This window comes from Camelus ferus, chromosome 11 (genome assembly GCF_009834535.1).
Source record: "Camelus ferus isolate YT-003-E chromosome 11, BCGSAC_Cfer_1.0, whole genome shotgun sequence".
Taxonomy (NCBI): Eukaryota; Metazoa; Chordata; class Mammalia; order Artiodactyla; family Camelidae; genus Camelus; species Camelus ferus.
The window spans coordinates 40253488-40280696 of NC_045706.1; the positions used below are offsets into that span (position 1 = coordinate 40253488).

Sequence of the window (27209 nt, forward strand, 5' to 3'; positions counted from 1 at the left end):
CCTAATTTCTGCTTGATTAGAAACAATTTTATATTGATAATTAACTTACTTGGAAAGGCCATAAAGGAACTGATCCAAATAGATGATATTTTTACAAAAAACTTAACATAGCTGATAATCATTGTGATTTATTGCAGTTTATTAGAAAACTTTAGTGATCGAAAAGTTTTGTGTGGGACATCACTTCTTACAGAATGAATCTATCTCTCTCCCACTCCCCCACCACATCAAGAAAAAGTGGAAAGAGAAAGAAAAGTTAAAATTTATTGTTATGCAATTTTCCTGCTAACACTTCATAACAGTGAGAAAATTAGTTCTGTGAAAGCCTTGTTCCACTGAGTTATCCACTGGTAACACACAAGTTTGCTGTCAATGAATGGATGAATGGGTATTAAGCGTCTCAGGCATATGTGGCTTATTGGTTAGCATTCTACTCTAAAGATATTTCCTTTTTCCATATCTGTTTACTTATTATTTTATTACATTCACAATGGACCTGTGTATTTCTGCTTTATTCAGTGTTGTGTATTGTGATACTGTCATTATTTGTTTTGATGCTCAAATTGTGCTAGATTTGGCCAGTGTGAACCATTTCAAGACGGCATCTTTCTGATATGTTCCTATCACATTTTGACCATGTTCTTAATTTCTACCACAAGATATTCCAAGTTCACCTTATACTTGAAATGCTCAGACATTTCTTCAGTGAGATTTGATTTCCTTTGATAGAGGATGGTATTTGGATACTAAGATCTGGGAACTAATTTTGCTTCTTACTCTTCAACTGTAACATGAAAGTGACAAGGTACATGTACTCTACCATAGTCCTTCCTAAACACTATAGCATCCTCCAACTTGTTTTCCTGCTTGCTTCCTGTCTTCTATTCTTATAACTACCTAAAGAATGTTTTTAAACTATATCAGATCATTTCATTCATCTTCTTACAGTCTCTAAAATCTTCATTTTGCATTTTAAATTAAAAAAGAGGGAAGGAGGAAAGGAAGCAAGGAAGCAAACTCTGAGCTAGCTATCCTGCAAGACCCTATATGAGTTGTCCCGTTTCTGCCTCTTTGACTTTTCTCTTGTATTAGCCTCCCTCAGTCACGGTACTCCATTCACAGTGACCTTCCTTTTTTTCCCTCAAACACTCCAGATTCATTCCTGCCCTCACAGCCTTTGCCCTTGATGCTCCCTCTGTCTAGACTGGTCTTCCTCAAATTTTCTGTCAGCCTTTCTCATTATTCGGGTGTTAGCTTGAAAATCAGCTCTGCAGAAAAGCCCTCCCCATTCCTCTTATTTAATGATGAGAAGCTAATATAAAACACACACCCCCGCCAACATTTCTCATGAATTTAGACACAAAAGTTCTTAACAAAGTATCACTAAATTTAATCCAGTAATATATGAAAGGAATTATGCACCATGGCCAAGTGGGATTTATTTCATATATGCAAGGCTGATACAACATTTGAAAACTAAACAATGTGCTTTACCAACTCAACAGGCTAAAAGAGAAAAATCATGTCATCATATCAACTGATGCAGAAAAAACTTTTGGCAAAACCCAACACTCATTCATAATAAAAACTCTCAGCAAATGAGGAATAGAAGACCTCCTCAACTTGACAAAGAGCATCTAAAAAACACTACAAGTAACATAAATAACCCTGAAAGACAATGTTTTCTCTGTAAGACTAGGACTATGGCAAGGACTTCTTTCACCAATCTTATTCAACTTACTGTTGGATGTGCTAGCCACTACAGCAAGGCAAGAAAAAAATAAAAGGCATGCAGATAAAAGGGAAAAATAATATTGTCTCTATTTGCAGATGAAATGATTGCCTATGTAGAAAATCCCAAGTAGTCAACAAAAACACTTATAGAATTAATAAGTGAGTTCAGCAAAATGACAGTTACAAGATCAACACACAGAAATCAATAGCATTTCTATATTAGCAATGAACATGTAAAATGAATTACAATCACTGTAATATATACTTAAGGATGTAAAAGAGGCTTTGAATAAATGGAAATATTTTTAATGTAAAGACAGTATTAGAAAGATGGCAGTTCTCAAATTTATCTAAAAATGCAAATCCAATTAAAATCTTGACAACGTTTCTCATAAAAGTGTATACAAGATAATTTTCAAATTATGATATGATAAATTATAATAATGCAAAAAAAATTATATTGGAATAAAGTTAGTTAAATAGAACTATGGAACATGCTAGACAGTTTAGATGAATGTGGTTATGTATAGCTACGTTTCTGATTTTACTATATGATTGAGCTTCAGTTCAGTGGAAAGAAGATGAACATCTTAGGAATACTGTTGAGAAAATTGGCTATCCACTCATTAACATAAATTTGAGGTTGATTAAGAATTCTGTGTTTTACACACATTTACCCTTAGAGTTATTTATGCATGTGCACAAGGAGGTGAATAGATGAAAATTCATTTCCTGATTATTATTATAATGAATACTCAGAAACACACTGTCCATCAGAGCTAGAATCACAAAACAAATTATAGCATTTCCAAATATGAAATGCTATTCAATTGACATGAAAAAATCTGAGCAGTGCATTGTTGGGAGCACAAAGCAAGTTACAGAAAATACTCAATAAAAAATAACTATTTTTTTTCTTTCTTTAAAAGAGCCAAACACCACACACTGCTATCAAAACCAGAATAACTTTCAGGAAGATTACAAAGCTGCTGTCTCTTGATCCCTGAGTTCAACTGTGACTTCTCAGAGACCCTTCCACCCAGGATTCTCTTCCTTAAAAAAAAAACATGTTTCATAACAACCTAGAAAATGTCAGTTCTTCCACATTTGTATCACTCCTTCTGAGGGAGCTCCTTTGAAAGATATCAGGGTAGACATTCAATCATCATGGTCCCCTTCAGTGATAGAAAAGAGGCATAGGAACATAGTTTCTACAAGTTAGTAACTCTTTTGAAATATTGTCTAGATATTTCCTCCCTTGTCAGTTTAAAATTAGATAAATGTTCCCCAATATATTTAAGAGAAAAAGTATCTATCTATCTATCTATCTGTCTGTCTATCTATACAGAGAGAGAGACAGACAGACAATAGCCACGGCCTCAGGATGAGCAGCAAGTCGTTCTGAGCAAGGAATTAAGATTCTGACTTCATTTATCTTATCTATTTTAACCTGCTAGATGGAGGACAAGCTAGTAAGATGTAAATACTGGATCCTTAGAGATTGTTCTCTTATTTACCAGATTGGATAGATAAATGTTCACCTTATTTCAGATCCTAAACTCTGGGGAGAACAGTGATCATTCTTATTTTATCTTATTTGTTTTGCAGGCTGTGATCTCTAGCTTTATTGCTTCCTAAATAACACTTCTCTGCAAAAACCCTTTCTTTCTTGACCTCAGACCAAATCAGGTCTTACAGAGGGACAGGTATTGCTATGCCTATTTTCAAATGAGAAAAACAAGTCACGTGGTTGAAGAGAAAAAAATTAAAATGGTGTCACTGTTACTGGTTGTTTTGCCATAGAATAACCATTTTCCCTTCAAAAATAAAACTCAAATTTTACTAGAGTAAGGGGTAAACCCTTCTCCCTTGCATACTCTCTGGAGAAGCAGTAACCAAACTCTCTGTCTTCCCCCTGCAGTGGATGGGCACAGGATCTAGGCCAATGTCACATTCTTGCTGGATTTTGAATCTTGAATAGAGACACCAAGAGTGCAAACCAAAATGATCAAATTCATCACAGAGGCTTGTCACTGTTGAGACTGCTGACTAGTTTTCACCAACTTAGGGATCATACTGTCCCCTGCCTTCTCTGACTCTGAACCCTCTTTAATTTTTCCTTCGCTTCTATAAGCCCACCTCATTTCCAACAAGTCCCCATTTACCACTTTAATTAAGAGAATCATTATCTATTGCTTGCCACCAATAAACAACCACAATACTCAGAGGGCTAGAGAGGACTCCTCTGAGTTTTGCAGAAGCTTCACAATCACCCCACACCTCCTCCCCACCCCCCCAACCCCCACGCAGTCTATGCCATCCTCTGTCACACATCTTTCCTTTGCACTTTCTTCCCATTCCTGTCTTCCATTATGCACACACATACTCAGAGCCAAACTCTCCAAGTTCCCTCCAACTTTCCTCCATCAAAATCTGCTTTCTGGAAGAAACTTGATGAACTAATTTACACAGATATATGAAAGAGTAGTTTGTTTTTTCTTTAATCTAAATTTTATTCAAATCTTTCTACATGCATATTATCATGCTAAGAAAGATAAGAGTGTAAATAAGAATGATTTGTCCTCCATCTTGTAGGCAAATAAATTTATCAAACCCTGCAAATTGCAGAGGATCACTAATTACAGGATTCAGAGATCTGGAGGGAGAGAAGCATCAGGGAGAAGAATAGGCTTCATTCCAATTCTGAAGTCAGATCAGATTTGAAGTTGGAAGCCACTTATGAGTATTTAGAAAATAAAGCCACATCTAGTTCAACAGTGAATAGACTATCACCAAGAGTATATTGATTTTTCCGCACGAAGTCAGCCAATAGGTTCACTGTATTTTCCCCCCACTATATTTTTTATTACCTTGTTGACACAGTGTCTCATCGTGGAATCCTTGGCAGTGCTCAGGCTAACAGAAAACACTGACCAGATTAGAACAGCCCTTGACTGGGGAAACTGCTCTCTGAAACTCTCTACCTAAAAAAAATTAAATAATTAAAATTAAATAAATCATTTACTTTATTACTGAAATTATTTCAATGAGTAACTTTAGAAATATTAGTAAACTTAAGTTAAGCCAAAATAAGGAAAATAAGAACACCTGTATTCCCACAATACTAACAGGTTGGCCTATATCTTTTCATTCTTTATGCACATACATATGTGAACAATGCACCTTATTTATATGTATTTGCTTTTAAAAACAAGGATTGTGTTTTAAGCACTCTTTGAAATTATGAGTGGACAATATCTTTGAAACAGAACAGAATTAAACTTGTTGAGCATAATTACAGTCATAATCATAATTTTTACAATTTACCCTGCCAGGCTCTGGTTTAGTACGTTGAATTCTTTATCTCATTTAATCCTTTCAACAAACTTATGATTTTGGTACTATTGCTATCACCAATTTTACAGATTAAAAAACTGAGACTATAGCAAGGCAACAGCACAAGATCCCACCACAAGTTAGTGGTGGATCTAGAAGTCCATCTCGTATGAAATACGAATAAAGGGAAATACCCAGAGGAAACTTTCTGAGCCATGCTTGCCCCTACAAAAGAAAGTAATGAAGACCAAAGAGATATGCCTAGAAGACTTGGTAACTGCTAATTTCCAGATTCCCTTGGTGAGGGCACAACCAAAGCACTGTGACTCCCATCCAAACTGTGCTCTGCATTGCTGTGGTGAGTGAATATTACTCAACCTATCCAATATAAAAGCTCCTAAAAAGTGCCACAAACAGACATTGAGAGGAAATGGCAGTTTTCATTGCAACTAAATTTTTCTAGCATGAATTATAGGTTGTCACTGCCTCACTAACCCAGAGAGGGGATGATGAAAGCAGGGAAGTCCTGAAAGGCTGGAGGTCTACCTGTGACAGGCACACTTTCTGTATAGTACAGCTGGTGGGCTTCCCACCCAGTCCTGCCTTTTCCATAGAGAGGGAGTCAGCGTGCAAAGCTCCCACATTCCCCTTGGCTAAAGTCCCCACAAGGGAGATGTGAGCATAAAACACCACTGGGCACAAAGACAACAGCTCTGAGGCAGGAGAGTCAGGGTTCCTAATGTCTCTGTGAAGTGGATGCAGGGCCCAAGGAAGGTGCACGGCAGGTGTTTGATGTACTCACGGCAGTGCTGACCTCAGAAAGTGTTGGAGCAGCTTCTCCCTTTTGACTTTGTGTCATATAGTTTTTCCTGAAGAAGGGGCACTACAGAGCTGACCCCCACAGAGGCTTCAGCTGAACCTGAACCCCACGTGCCTCTATCAATTTCTGTCACCCTGAAAGCCATGGAAGTCACTCCAAATAATAATAAAAAGTACAACAACAACAATAATAAAAAGTTTAGCCCCACGAAACACTCTCAGGATGGCACACTGATTGCTTACACCCTAATAACCACCATTTAGTATCTAAATTAACAGGGAATAAACACTTTTCTTAGCCTCAAAAGAAAATATATTTCATAAGTGAACAGGATTGGGATTAATATTTGAGACCTTAGCACCTTTTCCAAGATGCCTTTACTGAGACACCCCTTAGCTGCACACACAGGCCTCCAAAGAGACTCCCAGCTTCTGCAGCTCCACTCAAGCCCCCACTCCCACTCCCTATAGCAGGCCTGAGAAGAAGCTTCCAAATGGAAGGAAAAAAGTTCCAAATATGACTATAACACAAGCACAACATTTCCTTTACAGACTAGAGAATATCATCTTCTTTTTGAGTGACTAGAATTTAATGGACCAGAGGAAGAAATAGCTCAACAGAGAGGATTTTAAAAGTCTCTAGGAGATAAAAATAAATTGCTTTGTGAGTATATCCTTTGATGTGTCATGCTTAACCAAAGATGCCTTCATATATGCACTAAAAGAGTATTGGCTATTTTTATCACCTTTTTGCCCCATATTAGTGCCTCACACATGGGAGGGCCTCATTCATATACTTCTTCAAACATTTGTAGAGCAACTCCTATATACCAGTGTGTACCAACCCTGGGGATACAGAGATGACAATAACATGGCCCCTATCCACAAAGGCACAAAAGTTTAATATATTAAGCAACACAAAAAATGAGGCTAATTGAAGTATGACGTGCTTCATAGAGTGTAATAATTATAAAGTACCATAGGAGCTAAAGGAAGATGAAGGAAGCCCCGGAGTGAAAAAGTCAATTGAGCTAATTAAGAAGTAATTGTTTCAACTTATACTGCCAAACATTGACCAAACTCAATTGTTGCTACCTTATGAAAGTACTTGAATTCAGAGGCAGCAACTATGTTGGATAATCTTCACAGTGCAGGTTAGGGAAAACCCCATGAACAAATCTGAATTGCTTCCAACTCTTCAGAGTCAAGTGGCATTCTGGAAAGTAGCTGTTGGCTTCGAGGAGGTTGTTCATGGTGTATCATTTCAGGAATGCCTGGGTAGGTCTCTTTTCATGTATCCTAAAATACCTCCTCCACCCACTTCACTGTTTTCTTGAAACCATATGGAGCAATTTATTCCTTCATCTATCTTTAGTTTCTCTCCCATTAACATGGAAATGTTTTTGGAGAGAAAGCAGATTATTGCTACTCTAGCATGGAGTTATTTTACTATTTCCTGAGAACAAGGATCACTAGAAAAATGAGGGAAAATGATCTTCCTGGGTACCAAGGGAACTAAATGGGTACCATGGAGTCTGCTGAGAAACAGAGAGAGGATATCCAGAACATAGGCTGAATACAAATGCTCTTGTTTCATTATTTTTGCCTTGTTCTACTAATTTCTTCCTTTATCCCTTTGAATTTATCTCAACACTAACCACCTGCTGTTATTTCTTCTACATTTCTGAATTCCCAAGTCTCCTCTCAAGAAAACAAACAAACAAACAAAACTTCTATTTAAGATCCATGAAGCTCCTCTAAGGATCTCAGTTTTTCTGCTGTAAACATGCACTGGGAGGTCAAAACAAAATGATACATAGACATCACAGATCAAAGTAAACACAATGTATATTGGCTGCCTCTGCTCTGAAGTACATTTCTGAGCACTGTCCTATGAAATAGCAATGAGTATTTCGGGTTTAAATAAGACATTTTATGTGCAACACATGTTACATTACCAACATAGTTGGAAGCAATTATATCTAGTCTTATAAATCCCTGAGTTTTGTTAAGGAGCCAAAAAAAATATCTCTTTTTACATCATAGAATTCTCTAGTGCCAGGGAATTTGCAGCAGTCCTAGACTCATATCCAAGGGTTGCTATCCAAAGTCCCCTTTACAGACAAACAAGGCAGGAACACATTCATTTACTCAAAATACATTTTATTGGTGCCGGAAAAGGATAAAGTGATGACTGAAACATAATCCCAGCCTATGGGGATCTCAAATCACTCTCATTTAAAAGGCATAGATAGGACTTCTATGTTTCAAACAGGGCACTATTTACTTACTGGAAAGGAAATTATTCACCTGGCCAGATGATCTGTGCTTCCAAAAATGTGAAATATGCCTTGCCAAAATCTCAACAGAACAACAACAGAATCAGCAATGTGATTTCTCTTGAATAGGCCTCTAGGTAAAGTACTCGGGTAGCAGGTATGTGTGTGAATTCTAAAATGGGATCCTCAGTGATGGTTTCCAAACTATAGAGTAAGTTGTATCTTCAGAGGCCCAGGCACCCAAGGCCAGGACAGACTGTGAGACACATTTTAAACTTGAACATCAAGAGATGATCAGCCTGATGAGGAATATAGTCATGGTACACCTCTGGCTCCCAGGAAAAGTCTAATAAGAATATGTGCTTACTCATATTCCAAATTCTCAAATAATAATTCACCAATATCTCCAAATAAAAGAAAATGCACGTAGATGCCAGAAAACTTTGTTTTACACTCTCCAAATTATGCAAACTGGAAGACTGAATTTCCTCATTCCATGTCCTAAGGAGAATTGGTTCAATATTTTTTAGCTGTGTGATAAAGAAATTGTGGAGTAACCTTTTTTAATTAAGACAAACCCTTCATCTGGAAAATTATGCCTTCAAGACCTGACATTTTATCACCACCTCCACTCTCACAGTTCCCATCCAAGTGCCCGTTAACCTTTACTTAAATGTTTGGCATAACCTCCACCCTGACCTCTCCACAGGCCTTTCTACTCTTATCAGCCAGTGTCTTGCTTTAAAAAAATATATGTCAGATAATGTTGCTCTTATGTTCAAAACCTTCCAACTGCTTCCCAGTCACCAAGAGTAAATTCTGTAGTCCTGACTCTAGCCTACAAAGCTCTAATTAAATTCACTTCCCCAAAATCTCACTGGCCTCCGCATCTACCCCTTTTGCTGGCACTGTGCTCCAGGTATACACCTAGCTTTTCCTTATCCATTTATATGTCTGCACATCCTGCTAACAACAGCGACCCAACTCCTCAGAAAGGCCTTTTCATAAATACCCTATATAAAATGGCCACCTCATCACATCTTCGTAATCAGCTTTATTGTTCCTCCTAGCACCATCACCTTCTGACATGTTACCTACTTGTCGGTTTCTTTTCTATAGGACCTCACAAGATTGTAGGTCTCGTGTGTGAAAAGATACTGTATGTTTTATTGGCCAGTATAGCTCCCAGGCCCCAGGTAGTATGTGGGACACAGTAAATGCTTAATCAGTATTTGGCTAATAAATGAATAAAGGGATATCCTTCAGTTCAAGAAGCCTATGCACTGTATCTTGAGGAAGAATGAAAGAAGACCTATCTTAAATAGGATACGTGTACTGAGTTGTCTTTATGGCCTAGAACCTGAGTTCCAAGGCACCTCGTGGGCAAGAGTGTTCGCCTTTGGTTAGTTTAGCCCAAGATGGTTAGCATAGCTGGTCCACCAGGCCAGGGCAGGAGGGAGGAATTTCTAAGAGGAAGAAAATGAAAAACTCAACCAAAACCAGAGAGAAACTATAACCCCATCCACCCATGATCCTAAAAAACAAAACGAACAAACAAAAAACCAATGAGTTGTAAGTGTTTCCAAAGAAAAAGTAATACAAAAGAGATACTGAAACCAGGAAGTGGAGTCAGGAGTTTGAAAACTAAGAGATGAATATACCAGCCAGCATGTCACCAGTTAATGGGGAGGTGTGAGTCCATAGCCAAAACACAGGTACCCGATGCTTAAACCTTGGGGTCAGGAGTTAGTCAGAGGTACATGAAACAGTTTCAAGAATATTAAGGCTGGAGCTCTCCTACCACAAAGCAGCAATGTGTGTACTAGAGTTCTCTGCTACTGATTTAAGGCTTTAAAGGATATAAGCACATTCTGCTGTTGAGAAAAAGAAATCACATGTTTATGTACTCTGATTTCTTTTGATGCATTATCTTTTCATTTTATTTATTTATCATCATTTGAAAATCATGTTTAATATGTAATCCAGTTATTTTCAACCATGACTATGTACCAGAATCACCTATGCAGTTTTCTGAAAATACAGACAGCAAGGACAGGGACAGTCACTTGGAAAACGTGACTTAGTAAGTTTGTAGGTTTGGTTGCTGATTGTGTTTTAGTTCAAGGGTCAATGTAATAGTCGATGAAGTTTGAGAATCTCTGACTTGACTTATGCAAAGCACAAGACCACTGTATGGTCCCTGCCTTCAAGTCACATTTCAGAATACATTGTTATCTCTGGATGCTGGGATTATAGCTGGCTTTTTTTTTTCTTACTTCTTGTCTGCATTTTGTAGTAAACATATGCAAATTTCACAATAAAACAAATGCTATTTTTCGAAAATAATGACCTTGAAATATTTTTGTCTTACTCTCCTAATTTGTATCCAAACCAGAGAATGTATTAGCCAATATCCTTGACTAACTGCACATGGGTGTTATATTACATAAGAACTGATGGCAATTCTGAAACTTCTTTTTGTTTTGCTTTTTTTTTTTAATTGGAAGTTTAGTTTACAGAAGCACTTGAAAAATTTTAAAGGATTACTCAGAAATAACTCTCTTTAAAAAGAAGATTGTAAAAATAGCTCCCTTAATTACCTATCTTTCCCAACGTCAAAAATCACTAACAAGTTAACCCTATAGTAGTTATTAGCTATAGAAGTCCATTGCTAAAATAGAAATATCTCTCTTTGCTGGAGAGCAAGACAGACAGTGGTCACCTTGGTCTATTTACAATAATTAGATGTTGAGTCACGTTCTCTCTGCTAAGGGAGATGTCTGCAAAATCTTGGTGATGCCTGTTGTGTGTTCTAACTTTGGTTTTTGTGCCTGGATGTTGACATTTTTTTTGGAGCCAGAGCCACACAAAAGAATTGCAGTCAGTCCTCATGACAGTGATCTACAAGGGTGCCTGTAGCAAGCAGAAATCAAAGCCACATGTAGAGTCTCCACTACAGCTTTAATGTTAATGCCTGGGTCAGACCCACAGCTCCAAGGACTCCTGAGAATTCAGAAATGAAAGCTCCTAAGAATTACAACACAGGTTCTGCCATGTTCACAGTGAGACATCAGCAGCACGTAATTATCTGTGGGAGGAGGACCTGGTGTTCCCTCGCTCCCGCGGGCACTGCTGCCAGAGCATGTTCAGTGACCTTGGGGAGGCAGTTCCCCTCGTCCTCTGTTGGCAGCTCTCCGATTTGGGTCAGACTGATTCTGGATCCTTGGATGGTTCCCTTTCCAACCTCTTTTGGTTTCCTATTCATCTCGAAAGGGTTCATTTGGCTGGCTCTGTGTTTGGCTCATTCTCGAAACAGTCGCCATAGAGGGAAATTATCTGTGTTTGGGAGTGAAGTGTTACAGAGGAGCAGGTGCAGAGAGAGAACAACATGCTGAGAAGACAAACATTCCTACCTGGAACAATTCATTACACACAGTGCAACTGCAGTGAGGGCTGTGGATGCAATGCTAAGGAGAGAGGGTGCACACTTTACAGTTCATCAATTTGGTACTGAGGAAACCAAACACGGGAAGCAAAGGCATGATAATAAAAATGACTTAGTAGAAGATTGTAATATTGGATCTAATACCAGTATTAATTTCAAATAGAGATAAAATTTTGCAAAGGCCTAGATGACTATTCTGAAATGCCATATCTGCCATAAATATTATATAATATATAACACATCTATCCTTAATTAGATTTTAGATTTCTTAAAATGTAGAACCTTATACATTTTATGTATTCCCTCTATTTTCTATCATAGTTTTTTTGCTTGTACTAGCATTCAATAAATTAGAGGAGGGAAGGAAATGAATATTTGTTGAGTATCTTGTGTATGCCCCATTTCATGAATTATGTTTATTTCTTATAGAAATCTTTTTGCAGATTTTATATTTTGTACTTTGCAGATGAGGAAATATGTTCAGAATGTTTTAGTGATAAGCCCAAGATCTCAGAACCGGCAGGGTCTGCATTCAAATGCGTGCTGTCTCACTTGCACCACCTGGGGTGACAAATTCTTACCTCCTTCTTTTCTTTTCTACTTTTAAGGATTCATGTGATTACAGTGGATCCAACTAGGTAGTCCAGAATAATCTCTATCTTAAATTCAATTGGTTCAAAAGCTTAATTACATCACAAGTTTCTTTTACACCATAAGGCTGTTGGGAATGGTAGTATTCCATCATATTCACATTCACAAGCTTTAGGGTGAATACTCATCATAATTCTGTCTACCACACATCCCTGAGAGATCTCAGCCCCATAGTCACCACAGTATTCTCAAACTGGCTGCTACACTTGTCCGTGTTTCATCAAAATTGGGCAAGAACATACCAAGAAGCACTCTAAGTCCCTTGTGTGCCAAACATGTTTTCCCTGTCCTTATTGTGCAAAATGCACAATGTGAACAGGATTAGCAACTCCTGGCAGGATGGTGACTCATTTCCTTGCTTTCTGGTCTCTTGGCACAAGTAGTTCAAAGTGATAGCGGGATAGCAGGGCTTCAAATTAAATGAAACACTTGTTATGTACCCTTGTGGAAGAAGTCTTTCTCTGGGTACTCACATCTCTAGATAAATACAGTCTGGACTTGCAGATTTTGGAAGCACCGATTTCTCAATGGGTCACTAGAAGCAATGACAAGCAAGGTCACTCCTACTTTCACCCTTAGCTCTGGGGCCCAGGTATCCTACCTGCTGAGTTACAACAACATATGTTTGGAGTCTTTGAGGATGTTTTTCAGTCTCAGAGCATGGTTCCCCCATCCTTGAATGGAGTCATTTCCAAATTGTCACCTCAGCTAAAGCTTCACAAGGCTATTCCATTACCGCATCAAGTGAACAGCTTTTGGGAGGTGTGGTATCAAATAGCACACTCAGCTGCATTTTTGTTTCTTTAAAATGGGTTCCTTGCCCTGATTTGATATGGAGTCATGGGTTGATTTAAAATACTATAAACCATCAGATAATGGTATTGACTGAGAGTCTGAAGATAAAAGGAAAACTTATACTCAGAATATGTGGCTGCCCTTTGCAGGGTAGAAAATGTCTAATGTAATTAGCTTGCCTCGCAGTAACTTACTGGCCTTCTCACGGGAGATGCCGTACTGGAACTTAGTGTTGGATGTTCAGCAGCTGTAGTAAGATTAGCCTCGGTCATTGGAAACCCATGTTTTTGGGTCCATGCATGGTCTCAATTTTCCCAACCCTTTCAAACATCTGTGATATTGCACCAACTAGTAGCTTCTCTTATGCAGCTATTCCATCCTAGTTCAACACCAAGAAAATTTATAAGCCATGTAAACAGCAAGCCATGACTATCACATTACATCTACTTTCATCAGTGTTATTCTCAATCCAGCTCCATTTTAGAATCTGCTTCCTCGGACCACTATTGACACCCACAGTTTTAATTTGGATTCCTCAGGAGACATACTCTTTAGGATAAACATGTAGGCATTTTTAAGCGGAAGGTTCTCAAGAACAAAATTGTGGGAAATGAGGGAAACAGATTGGGCAAAGGGAGAGACTGAATTGTGATATAGTTGCAATCAAGTTCTCGAGAGGAGCTGTGGAACTTAGATTATCCTTTAGAATTTCCCCAATTGGGATCAACTACCAGACTTTGTTCCCCTATTTTAACCACTCATTGGACTCCTGCTGCTCTGAAGGGGATTCACCTTGGCTAAGGCTGCTACCTTTTGCTGTTCCCAGAGAGGAATCCAACCATGAGCCACCAACAGTCGATTCTCACTATTTCTGGGGAATAAGAGTCTCAGTCTGGAATGGGAATCTGGGCAGCAAACCACAACTTCCATTTTACCTCTAAGTCAGGAAAAAGAAGAAACATTTTGGAGGTTTGGGGATTTGGGAAGTATTTGTCCTTATTTTGTGTAATCATTTTCACCCACTCACTTTGGGTACATGTAGATTCATCTGTTATAGAGAGTTATTTGGAACTTACTCCAAACTTATTTGGAAATGACAAGTTAGTAAATATTTCAGGCTTTATTGGCCATGTAGTTTGTGCTGCATATTCTTCTTCTTTGTTACAACCCTTAGAAATATATTAAAATTATTCTTTGCTGGCAGATGCCAAGAAAACAGGTCACTGCCAGATTTGCCCCCAGACCTCAGTTTGCTGACTCCTGATCTACAGACCTTACAAACCAGCCAGCAATCATTTCTCACCTTCTTTCACTTCTTTACATAACATCCTCCTATAATAATAAAATGAAGATCAACTAATACATGTTTTGGCTTTTATGGGTCAAAACAAAATTTTAAATGTATCAACTCATTTGATTTTCACAACTCTGTAAGGTAAGCCCCATTATCGGCCCCATTTACCTGTGAGAAAACTGAGGCACAGAAAGGGGAAGTAATTTGCTTCAGGTGGCAAAGATACTGGTAGTGAGGCCAGGATTTCAGGCAGTCTGACCCCAAAGCCCACAGTCATAAATAATATGTATGTCCTATATCTTTCCATTTGTTAAAAAATGAAGGCCAAGCTCCTCAGCATGATATATGTGACTTTTTATAATTTAGAGCCACTGAATTTGGGGAGAGCTCTTGTTCAGACTTCAAGATGCTGCTCAGGTATCATCTTCTCTCTACAGACTTGTTCTTTCCTCATTCTTCATCTTTCCACATTCTCACCCCTAACCCATTCTTGATTCCTATTTACATACTAAGAGTCAGCACGTTACCTTTTACGTCGTATCTTCTTCACATTTCCACCCAAAATAAAAATACTTCCTTCTCTTTCTAGTTGCACTTTGTACATTTCTGTATTAGCATACATAGTGTTACTTTGTAAGTATTCATACATATATCAGCCTCCCTTTCTAGTCTAGCTTTTGCAGACTGAAGGTTGTTGCATCCACATCCATTAATATGTTGTTAAATCAATTTAGTGTGTTATAAAAAACATTAGTTAATGAAATACAAAAGAAAACACAGCATAGTATGTATAGATAAATATATCTCCATGAATCTTTTATCTCAATTCTGTGTATATGTGTACGTGTGTATGTTTTAAACAAGGAGTTAGTTTCCAACTATTAGATCCCCAGGCTTTTTACATGTGTATTAATCTAAGCCAATAAAGATTGGAAAATGTGATCATTACATCTAACATGATGATCCCTAATAATTTTTTTAATTCCAGGTTTTTTGTTTTCTATTATAACTCCAATTAATTTGTTGCAAAAATAAATACTGGCATGCATTGCATTTTGGTGAATATTGTCACTGAAAGCAATGAAAAAATTAGGTGATTTTTTTCCAAATATCTTAAGGTGCTGGGGAGTGTTGGAGAAAACCAGAGCTGAAAATATGGATCATACACCATGATTTATCTTGTAACTAAAATGTAACCAGCTGTTCTCTGTGTCCTCTGATCACAGAAAGAAATGAATGAGAACATGATAACTGATTAATGACATTTTAGAAACAATCTAACTCATTTTATATTAATAAGAGATTTATAGTGAGTGATTTTAATCCTGTCAAGTTCAACAGCCAATAAGAAAACATCAGATAAGGGGCAAAAACAGAATAAGAAATTCTCAATTTTTCATTTTAATTGATTGATTGATTTACTTACTCTCTTTTCTATGAAAAGATCTTCCCATCCACCTACCCAAGAGGAAACATAGGATTGATTTTTTTTCTACAGGTTTACAAGTGTTTTAAAATTTTCATAGGGACTTACAAACATTTTGTTGTTATGTATTTGTTTTTAGTAGCCCCTGAAGTGGAGACTACACAGGTTTTCAAGAGTCAGATTGTAGATGTCTTCTTAGAAACTAGGCATTTCAGTTCTGGAGATGATCAGCTCGTGCAGCACTTACACCTTTCCTCCAAGACACATAGTTGGATGTATAACTTAACTCCAGGAGAAAAGTACGTACGGCCAGACTTAATTTCTGACCCATTAATTTATTTTTTAATTTTTTGTTGAAGTATAGTCAGTTTACAATGCTGTGTTAATTTCTGGTGTACAGCATAGTGATTCAGTTATATGTATATATGAATCAGTTATACATGTATACATATATATTCCTTTTCATATTCTTTTTCATTATAGGCTATTGTAAAGTATTGAATATAGTGCTCTGTCCTATACAGTAAGATCTTGCTGTTTATCTACTTTATATATAGGAGTTAGTATCTGCAAATTCTCTGACCCATTAATTCTAACCCCAAACTTTTCTTCTCTTTTACACGAGAGGTTATCTGAATGCAACAAGTACAAGTGAGATTATTAAAATGTTAGCATTTATGTCACTCTATTATAAAAATATATCATTTCTAAACTTTACTATTTTAACTCTTGTTTGTAATAAGACACTTAAGACACGTCACAACCAATCATAGCACACCAGTGTTAGTGATCATATTAAACACATTTAGCAAAGTTTCTTGTGCACTTGTAAGGGGGGAAGGCTATAAAATACATCTCCATTGCTCACATTAGAACCAAAATTTTATCCTCTAAATCCAGTTTAAGTCATTTTATGCAGGATAACTGAATGCTGAAATTTTCTTAAGCTATTCAGCTCATAATTCTGACTCTGAAGGCTGATAAAGTGATGCATTCAGGCTTCTGTGCAAACCGAGAAGGGACTGCTCAGCATGCTGGGATTAGGATATGATACAATATCCTGGGTCAGGGCATAGATCTCATGCAGGAGAGGAAGAACTTCGGTGCTTTGCTATTGCTATTAAAAGACTCTAATTTATTATTAAACCGTCCTTGGATGGAAAGACCAATGATAAATTTATCAAGAAGCCTGCAAATATTCTTGAAGTGAGTGATTTCTCTGCATCTCAAATAAGAGTCTCATACAGGCGTCAAAGTTAGCCAAGATAAAATATCCAAAATATTAACATGAGAAATTTTTATTTGCAAGTGATGTCATTAACCTGAAAAAAATGTCCTTCTCTTAAGATGACCTTCTAACTAGATTATTTTCCTGACCTAGATTTTTCACCTTAATGGTCCCATTTACTTCATACCTGTCTAAATGCTGATTTGGTTTTCACTTATATATGCCAGAAAATAAATCTGAGCACAGTATTTCCTAGCTCTTAGACATCATCAACAAAGTTATAAGAAACTTCTTTAGCCAGAAAAAACTTTTATTAACGCTTCTTAGAAAGAAACTGAAACATCACACAAGACAGCTAAATGTCCAAACAACACCTTGAAAGGTCCAAGACTCTTGTCTAGTAGCTAGTTCTAGAATTTTGGTTGCAGGAGTGAGCTAAGGCTAGTTCTTTCCTGAGGCACCTAGAAGGGGAGTTAGTTCTTAGAGAGAGCTGAGGGTCCAGCCTCAGGGACTAATATCAGCCTCCCAGCCAACTACAATGATGTTGATAAGACAAATATAAGGATCAGGAGTCAGAAGATGAAAACAGAATGTGACTAGGGCTGGGGGCCAAGGGAAGAGGGTTGTAGGCAGTTGATTTTAATGATAATAAAAGGAACTGAAACCAGGAAATGAATCAAGTTGGTTTAAAGGTGTAAGGAAGGCAGACAGAAACCCTAAAGACATTATTACCATTTCTCTTAGAGTATACACTAACTTCATATATAAAATAATATTGGCAACTTAGGGCTATCAAAACATTTATCTTAAAAGCACCAACTTCTTTGCCAGTCATAGTCCTGATACTTCCACATACCCTTGTTTTATCAGACTGAAAGTCACAGTGTAACATAACCAGAGGATCTCGTACCCTGGACAAGGCTGATTTGTCCCGTAGTACCCATTTGACCCTAAACCAGGCAATCCATTGTCTATCCAGCAACCAAGGAAATATCTTTCTTAAGAAAAACATTGACTATACCTCAACTGTACTCATTGATTGGAAGGTGCTAAAGCCAAGATCTCTAACTGAGATCTCCATGAATCTGGTACATTTGGATAACTAAGTAGAAGAGGCCAATCTTCACATGAAGAAAATGGAGCAGAAGTAAGAGACTAGAGTTCTAGAAAGAGCGAGAGAGACATAGGAAAACTATCTGCTTTGACAGCCAATAGTTTAACTAAAGATTCAGCTAGTTTGTATGAAATCTACCTACATATACTTTGTTCACTGAGCTCTTTACAGTCTTACCTCAAACCCACTCCTCTTTATTCGGTCCAGCTACAGTGGGCTTTTATCTTTTGTACCCAAAAAGGCTTTGGTTAGAGGCCATCATTATTATTGTAATTCTTCACTGTTTTCGGAAGACCCTGAGCAGACAGAGAAGTCATCTAAAAAGAACAATAACCCTGGGAAGAGAGCAGAAAAAGATTAGAGAGGCTATTAAGGATAAGCTGTGTCAGCATCAATGTTATCATGAGAGTTCAGCCTTTATACTCAGAAACGCTTGTGCCTGCACATACATGCATTTGCATATAAGAGTATAAAACATCATATATTCATCATATGATTTAAAATCACTGTAGTTTTTGATGAACTTAGAGGTAACTTCACTCATAACTTATAATTGTTCAAAGTGGCTTAATAAGTGTTCCTTTTCCCCTTGTTTTTCTTGTACTCCAAGTTAACAATAATTATTCTCTATTCTACTCAAGGAGAAAGTTGGAATATCTGTTTCTTTATGCCATAAGGCTACTTCTTAGCTGAATTATGAAAAATGTTGAGCAGGTAAAGGAACTTGAAAAAGGACAGTTTCATTATTTTTATGATGAAAAAGAGAAAATTGGATAATTCTGCTTATAAACCTTTAGGGGAAGGAAAGTCCAAAGGGAAAATGTGCTGCCTAAAGGAAAAATGTTTCAGTCAATGCTTGTTGACAGCAACATGCAAAAATCTCAAACAAGAAAGAATAACTAGACATTCTAGTTTATCGATAGACATCTCCAAGTTCAATATAAAGGCCCAAAGAGAAGTTTTCTAGTAAATGGCGTAATTGGTATTTGAAAACCATGTAAGGCTTTTTTCCTTTTAAAAAGAGTAAATAGTAAAGTATGAAGGTTTTTTTAGGAAGCTGTCTCATTCTATTGTATTTATTTGTTTAATTATGTGTGTGGATTTTGTTGTTGTTTTGTTTCAGGGTATGAAGAGTAGGTCTTGATAAATTTCTAAATTTTTTTCATGGTTATCAATTGCAGATATAATTATGATTATTTATATTTTCTTAAAAAGTACGTATTTTATCCATACTATCAAAGTTATTTACATATTGCCATTTAATTATCTTGGTGTTTATTGTTATTTCTTCTTTTTCCTTTCAGGTTTTGGGCTTTTTATACCTTTGGATAGGTAAGTCAGTGATATGTATATTTTAGTGGTTCATTAAAAAGAGTAGCTTTTAAAATTATGTATCTTTTTTTCTGTTTTTTAAATCATCAGTATTTTTATTGCTTTTTTTTTTTCTCTTTCTTGTTGGAATCTGAACTTGCTAAGACATTGGAGAGGTGGAGGCAGGCTATTATTTAGGGATGTCTGGACATTATTGTATAAGAACATTCTAGTATAGAGCCTGCATATAAACAAAAAGAATTTCAGTTTTTTTCTCTCAACACTTGTAGAATCCTGTGTGTATAGATAATGCCTTCAAAATCCTCATGCCTTATAGGCAAACCAGAGACAAAGAAAAAATAATGTGCTGAGATGATTCTGTTCCTATTTTGTGTGACCACCTCGAGCCTTTTAAATCATATATCCTTGACTAAATATATCCACACCTTATAAAAATAAATGATTAAGTATATAGTTTCTTACAGTCAATTCATATCAAAACTGAAATCTTCTATTTTTTTATTCATCTACTTTAATTGAATGTTTAAGGTTTTTTTTCTTTCTTTTTTAACAACATGTTTAAACAGATTTTCTCTCTGTACAGCTTTTGACATGACTCTTGGATTTGGATTATGATGTACTTTGTTTTTATTTCTATATATTCTGTCTTTTGTTTTTACCCCCAATGAGAGAGAGAGATTATTTAAATTTTAAACTTGTTTTCTGTATTAATTTCTAATTGTATTGCTACCTGGACATAAAATGATTCAAAACCTCATCTAACCTTCTCAGTAATAGGACACAGTAATAGGCATATTAACATAATTATATAAGGGAAAGCAGAGGTCAGGTGTACCAATTAGGACTGTCCAGAGCACCAACTAAGCTGTCTTCTTCTCCAGAACTCCTAAAACTCCCACTCCCACCTTGAAGTTCTAAGAGAAAATAAAATTAAAGGAGAAAGTGACAAAGCTGGTAAAAAGGACATTTAATTATAATTAAAGGAAAATTCCATAAATCATAAGCTATCAAAAATACAGCATCAATAGAAGCATAAAAGCTAAGCCATACAAAGAAAAGCACACCATTGTAGAATATTGAATTTACCACACTCAGTGTATTATAGCTGTAGTGGATAAACAATTCAGTAAACATATAAAATATCTATCCCTTAGACCTAGTTGCTTCCCATGACATATAAGGACCTCCATCCTAATCCCTCACACCCATGCCCACCTCACTGCATCCTTCATCTCTACCTGATGTCATAGGCATACCAAACACTGAGTTTCTTGAATAATGCAGCATTGCTTCTAACTTGCTCTTATACCATTCTGCCTTGACATATGTTTTTCTTTCCCTTTGGATGAGTTATTGTCTCCTTCTTCCACTGGGGCTAATTCTACAACCCAGATTATGCCATGATTTGGGAGGTTGTACTTTGGAGTAAGAAAGCACGGGTTGTAGGGTCACACTTGGTTAAGATCCCATTTACAGTATAACACTGGAAATGATATTTAACCTCCTGTGTTTCAGTGTCCTCGTTTGTATACTGGGAATAATATAACCTAACTCATAAGAGTTATGGTGAGAATTAAATAATTCTCTGCACAAAGAAAACATGCATTGAAGTTATTAAAATGTTAGACTATTAAAATGTTGTTTTTAAGGCAGCAGAAAACACCTTAGAAAGACCTGTTAAATTGCACAAACAGGTAACAGAAAATATTTCACATTTCACTAATACATCTAAATCAGTAATCCCTTTCTGACTAATTAAAGGTTAGAAAAGATCGTATATCTTCTAAATGAATAAATGCCTCTAAATAAATAGTTTTTAGGTAAACACATTTCTTCTATTCTTCATATAGAAACCTAAATTTGCAATTCAAAGAAGTCAATAGAACTATAATTTGGAGGAATAAACAATTGCCTTACTTAACATGAGACAGTACTCTAGATAATACACAGATCTCAAAAGAAAGCCAGTAAAATGAACTCCACGTCAAGCCTACATTCAATGTTCATTCACAGCTCTAAGGGGGAGATTATAATGTTCAGGTTGTAGATCTTGCTCTATAAAGTTAAGGAAAGCAATCCTCTGAGGCATCCAGGTGAACCTATGCTTCAGTAGTCTCCAACAGTTTATACATGTGAAGACCAAGGTCCTATCCTGCTCTCATTTCCTTATCTAACCGGGAAAGTCAAAATTTACTCATGGGTTTATTACATTTAAGTAATTTGGGGACAATGAGAAATTCCATTACCCTTTATATTACTTTACTTTACTTTACATTAGGAATATAATTCAATGATTATAATTAGGAATTATATGTATATAATTAGGAATTATATGTATATATAATTAGGAATATGTAATTAGGAATTATATATATATATATATATATAATTAGGAATCATGTATGTATGCATATATATATATATATATATATCCCAAAGAGTTCACATTGAAATGTTATTTGTGTCTGGATAACATTTTATTTTATTTATATTTTTCTTGATGATCTCTATTTTCTGAATGTTCACAGAAAATACATATCATTATAGTAAATTGCTATTTTGATCAAGCAGAAGAAATACCTCTGCTAAGTCTCTGATTTATCTGATTTTATTCCAAGCACCAACGAAAAAACAGACTTTCATTAAACTATTTGCCTAAAATATAAATAAGTTAAATTTCTAAGTCAAAAATACTTGAAAGGGAGTTTTCAAGTTATGTTGTTATTGTTGTTTCTTTGTTTACTTTTTAAAGCAATCTAACAGTCTACTAGACAATAAATCACCATCTGGGAAAAGAATCGTTTAGTTAATCACTATAATAGTGTTCAGCTCTTGGCACAAATAGGTTTTATTTTCATTCATTCATTTTCCTCACTGACAGTTTTTGGGATAAAATAGCTTCAACAAGTAATAGGATGATGATCTGTCCTTTCTCTTATATGTACCAACCCAATTGTTTTCTTCTCTACATCGATCAGGAGCTTATGTTTTATATATATATGTTTTTTTATATATATATGTCTTAATTTTATGTATATAATATATATAAATGAATAAAATAAGCTTAACTTATATTGCTGATCTTTTCATTTCTATCTGTTTATCTAGTCCTTTGCAAGGTATGGAAGTGTATAGGAGATAAAACAAAAGTTATCAAATTTCAAGTATAGAATCATATGGTATTACAGCTGGAAGGAACCTTAGGAATCTGGTTAGCTACAGCCTCATTTTGTATATGAGAATACTGAGGTCCAGAGAGGTGAAATGCTAGTTAGAGTCTACAGGGCTACTTAATGTCTTCCTTACAGGTTTGTTACTATCACCAGTTCTTGCCAGCAGAAAAAGTTATTCATTATGAAATCCATAGACATTATAAAAGTAAAGTAAAATGCTAAGATCTTTTCTAGATGATTTTGGCAATACATATACAGCTGTACACGGTGTCCTTTCAGTAGAGAGAGCTGAGATACTGCCACCACCCAACAGCTGGACATCTCCAGGACTATGATGGGCTCTGACATTCAGCCATAGATCTAACCATTGCATCTTGGGCAATTAGGTAGCACTTTGCAATTGGTTTGATGCTTTCCAAATCATTCACTCATTCATTCATGTTAACTGAACACCTTCCAGGGTAAGGTGTCACATGAAGCCCCAAGGAACTGTCAGAAGGTGAACCACACTGAAGGGTCCCTGCTGCCTTGGATCTTATACCTCTGACTGTGGGGAGAAAACAGCACATAAACCAGGGAACAAATGCACAAGTAATTAAGATAAATAAATGCTATGAAGAAAATGGGTATTATGGTTTTGATGAAAGGGTGAAAGAGGGCCTCTCTGAGGAAGGGAAATTAATCTGAAGCCTTTTATAGGAAAATTAGAATAAAACTAATTTATTTTCTAATCATAATTTTTTAAATGCCATTTTTAATACATTTCAAACTGAAAGCTCAAAAAGTCAAATTTACTATAATATGTGTTCTGCTTTCTACCAAAGAAATGCTTGTTAATATGTACCAACTAATTTTCAATAACCCTGTCACTCAAGTAGCTTTTTCATCTCCAACTAATACATAGGACCAGGGATTATCATAAAGATTGAATTGTTTGGTGAAAACTAAACATGTTTTCTCTTTGAAAGCTTTTCTCGAGGAGTTTCACTGGAACAATTGTTCCAAGAGTGAACGTGAATATTAACATTGAAACTATGAACAGCTCTCTGCTGCCTCTATTATTCTGTTTCCCAGGGTAAATGGTTGCCCCTGTCCCCACTCAAAATACAAAAAAAAAAAAAAAAAAAAAAAAGGAGGAGAAGGGGGAGGGGAGAAGGAGGAGAAGGAGAAGAAGAAGAAAAAAGATAATCTATTTTATTAGAAATCTCAAGAAAGTGACTTTAGATCTGTTAGGGCTACTGCTTTATCTCCTGGAAAATGGAATAAATGAAAATTTCAAGAAAAGATATTTACAAACTTATCAATAATTCTCAATCTGATGCCGTTTTAACCATTTTTCAGAAAGCCTGGAGTTGATCCACATTATGGCAACTCTTAAACAGCATTAATAAATGTCATTCACAAGAACGATATATAGTTGCATTAAATCCTCATCCAGACAAACTGACAGAACTCTAGCCTAAAGCACAATCCTATTTGCAACTGATCTTCTGTATTTAACATCAATAAAGCAGTATCTTATAGTAAGTGAAATTGCTGATTCATCCAGAGGCTCATGCAATAATAAAGCTGTTTATATACTGATTAACACACTAATGAATGACATCTCCATTTCTAAGCATCTATTTGATACCTGAAATGTTTGTCTTACCTCCTAAGCCCTAAACTCTATCAGTAAGCACAAGCTCATTTAACTATGTTCCTTGCTACTCTTATTAGAGGAGGTACAAACAATTCTTAGGCGATTAACTAGCAAGCAGAAGGCACTCTTCACCCAAACGTACTGTGGTAATAAAGCCCTTAGGGTGAAAGCAATTAGAAAAATTGTAACTTTCTCATAAAATAGTAAACTGAGTGAAATTTCGATGAAAGGAGTAGAGTGTGTACCTCTGTTTCTGCTAGTAAGACATTGAGATAAAATAGGATTCATAGTTTATTTGTTTATATTTTTTAAAATCTAAGAATAAATTCAGGAAAGCAAAGAAATAAGACAGCAGATGCTCTGGATGCTAAGTGGAAAATTCCACTGAGATTTGGATTATGCATTTGCATCTTACCTTTATCAAAAGTATCAAAGGCTCCTTCAGTGATGGGCAGGCCATTAAAAACTTTGATGCATGGCCTCCATTAAAATGGGATTAGTGTCTCTTGCAAAGAAATTCAGAGGATTGTAGCAGTGAAGAGGAGGAAAAAGAGAAGTAATTCGATTTTTAAATCTCATCCAAATATGGAGATAACATCAGAAAACCTGCATAGAGATGTTACAAAATTGCTTTCACAGTACATGAAAATCATGGTCACTGCTAGTCTATCATAATATTCTTTAAGGGATTTTTGATCCAGGTACTTTAGATTTCAGCTCTTAGCTGATAACAGCCTGCAAAACATCATCATGAATTAAACATGGAAGGAGCACACAACCTAGAGTAATACAAGGGGAAGTTGATCAAGTTTAGTTTCATACGTGTGCAGTTAAAAATGAAATGCATCAGAAAATATTTTTAGAGCCAAAGAAAGTAGCCTTACAAAAGAGTAAACAAAAAAAGAATAAACTAAATTATAAATGTACCTTCTGCAATAGATTTTCTAACTTAGTATTAGAAATATAAAAAACACCTCCAGAGACAGTGCCTTAATCATTTCTCAGAAGGCATGTGCATACCTACTATGTGCCCAGTACATACTAGTTGCTGGGGAATAAGAATATGAAGTCAAAGCTGTTCTCGCCTTCATGGAATTTATATTCTAGATTGGGGGTGTGGGAGCGAAGCAGATGACAGATAAGTAAATAGTGACAAATAAAGATGAAGCTCCTACCCTCTGGGGGTTCACAATCAAGTTGGGGGAAAAGATATAAAAATAAATAGTCACACCAATATAAGAAGAAGCAGAAAAAACACTTCAGATATGGATGGTTAACCTCTGTCATTTATCACCCTGTCCTCATTTGATGAACAGTAATTTCTATAAGGGCCGGTCCAGGTCCCAACAAAGTCATATACTATCAGAGATGCCAGTTATGAATGACAGCAGGAGAAATTAAACGAGGATTGTGAAACACTTCGCCAGTTGGGTTACTCTAGAAATCTCCCTAGCCATGATTAAAGGTCAGAAACAATCTATTTTTATGGCAGTACCTATGTAAATGTAGACATTGCAACATATACAGTAAAACATTGCTGTCTGTGCTATAGGAAATGGCTCTAAGAATGGTTTCCCTAACTCAGGAAGCTTGATTCCTTACCTGGCCAATTATTACTCTCCCATGTTCTTCCCAATTCCTTTGAAGTCTGAAAGTCTCAATGTTCTCCCTCTGGTTTAGAGTTTGAAACCCTGGGTTCATATTCAAATATGTTGCATGGAATTTATGATCTCTTAAACCATTAATCACCCAGTCATCCATAGCTTCTGTGATGGCATGAACAAGGACAGTAGTTTCCAACCATAATATGCAAAATCCCAGAGATTCTTACTAACAACTCAAAGATCATGCAAGGAGGGTAGGGAAAACAGGAGCAACTCATACTTTTACAGGATTTATAGCCTGGTCTTCAGTATAAGACTTCCTGCATTGAAAAAACCTTAAAAGCCACTGATGTAGATACCATGAAACAATCTATGTAGAAAATGCACAACACAGTATCAGTAACAGCAGACACTTCATGTTAAAAAAATCTTATTTTCAAAAGCAGATTCTGGCACTCTCCTCTACATAGTGAAGCATCCTAAACAAAGGTGTGTTTGGAGGTTGTTGGCTTTTACTAGACAGTCAGCTTCCTAGGTTGGAAGTGTTTCTGCTCCTGCATTCTGACATCTATCAGGTTGAATTTGTCCCTTTTGTAGCCCTTTCTGTTGTCCATAATGTTTGGTAAAGAGATCATTTTGGTGTCATAGTCATACATCTCACTCTCCTTCAGAACCATTCCAGGTAGCAAACAATAATCTGTAGGGCTGGGAAGAGAAAGGAAGGTGGTACCAGTTTACCATCTCTTGCCATTCAGGTGTCCTAATAATTTCCTTTGAAGTTTAAGAATTGTTTCACAAGCACTCATTAAGAATTCACTTCGGTATAAAACAAAGAACTGAGGAGATCACCCAGCCAAAACAATCTCGGCCACAAAACAGTCTATGTCTCCTACCTTCCCCTATCCCTGACGGTTTATTTTGTGTTACCCTGTAGTAAATTCCTACGTTTTTTCTCCTTCCTTCTTCTGTTCTCTGATGTTTTTTGTCTTTCTTCTCCATTTGCTCTTTGGTCTACTTTTCTCCTCCATAATTAGGCATATATATGTGGTTAAAGCAGAGCATTATAATCAGTAAAACATGGATTCATATCTCATCATTTCACAGCTGCGTGATCATAAGGAACTTCTCTGATTTTTAGTCTCTGCCTCCTAAAATGAAGATAACAATACTTATATCATAGGTTCTTGTGGGAATTAAATTATGTTGATTCTTTTTATGTAGCTCACTCTTATTTGAGATATCATAAATAGTTAATAAGTGGTATTTATCATTACCTGTTATTTTCACCATTAAGCTTAAGTTAGTGCTGTTTCCCAAGCAGTCTCCTTTCTTCCCCA

General features: G+C 36.3%; 1 protein-coding gene across 2 annotated transcripts in view; it reads left to right on the plus strand.

The window, feature by feature from the left end:
* Nucleotides 1–27209, plus strand: part of LOC116667152 (chromo domain-containing protein cec-1-like) — a 270808-nt gene that overhangs the window by 50809 nt on the left and 192790 nt on the right. For both annotated transcript variants that reach the window (XM_032491437.1, XM_032491436.1), the window contains exon 2: nt 19426–19453. In XM_032491437.1, the coding sequence (XP_032347328.1) occupies nt 19426–19453 (28 nt within the window). The remainder of the gene's footprint in view (nt 1–19425; nt 19454–27209) is intronic.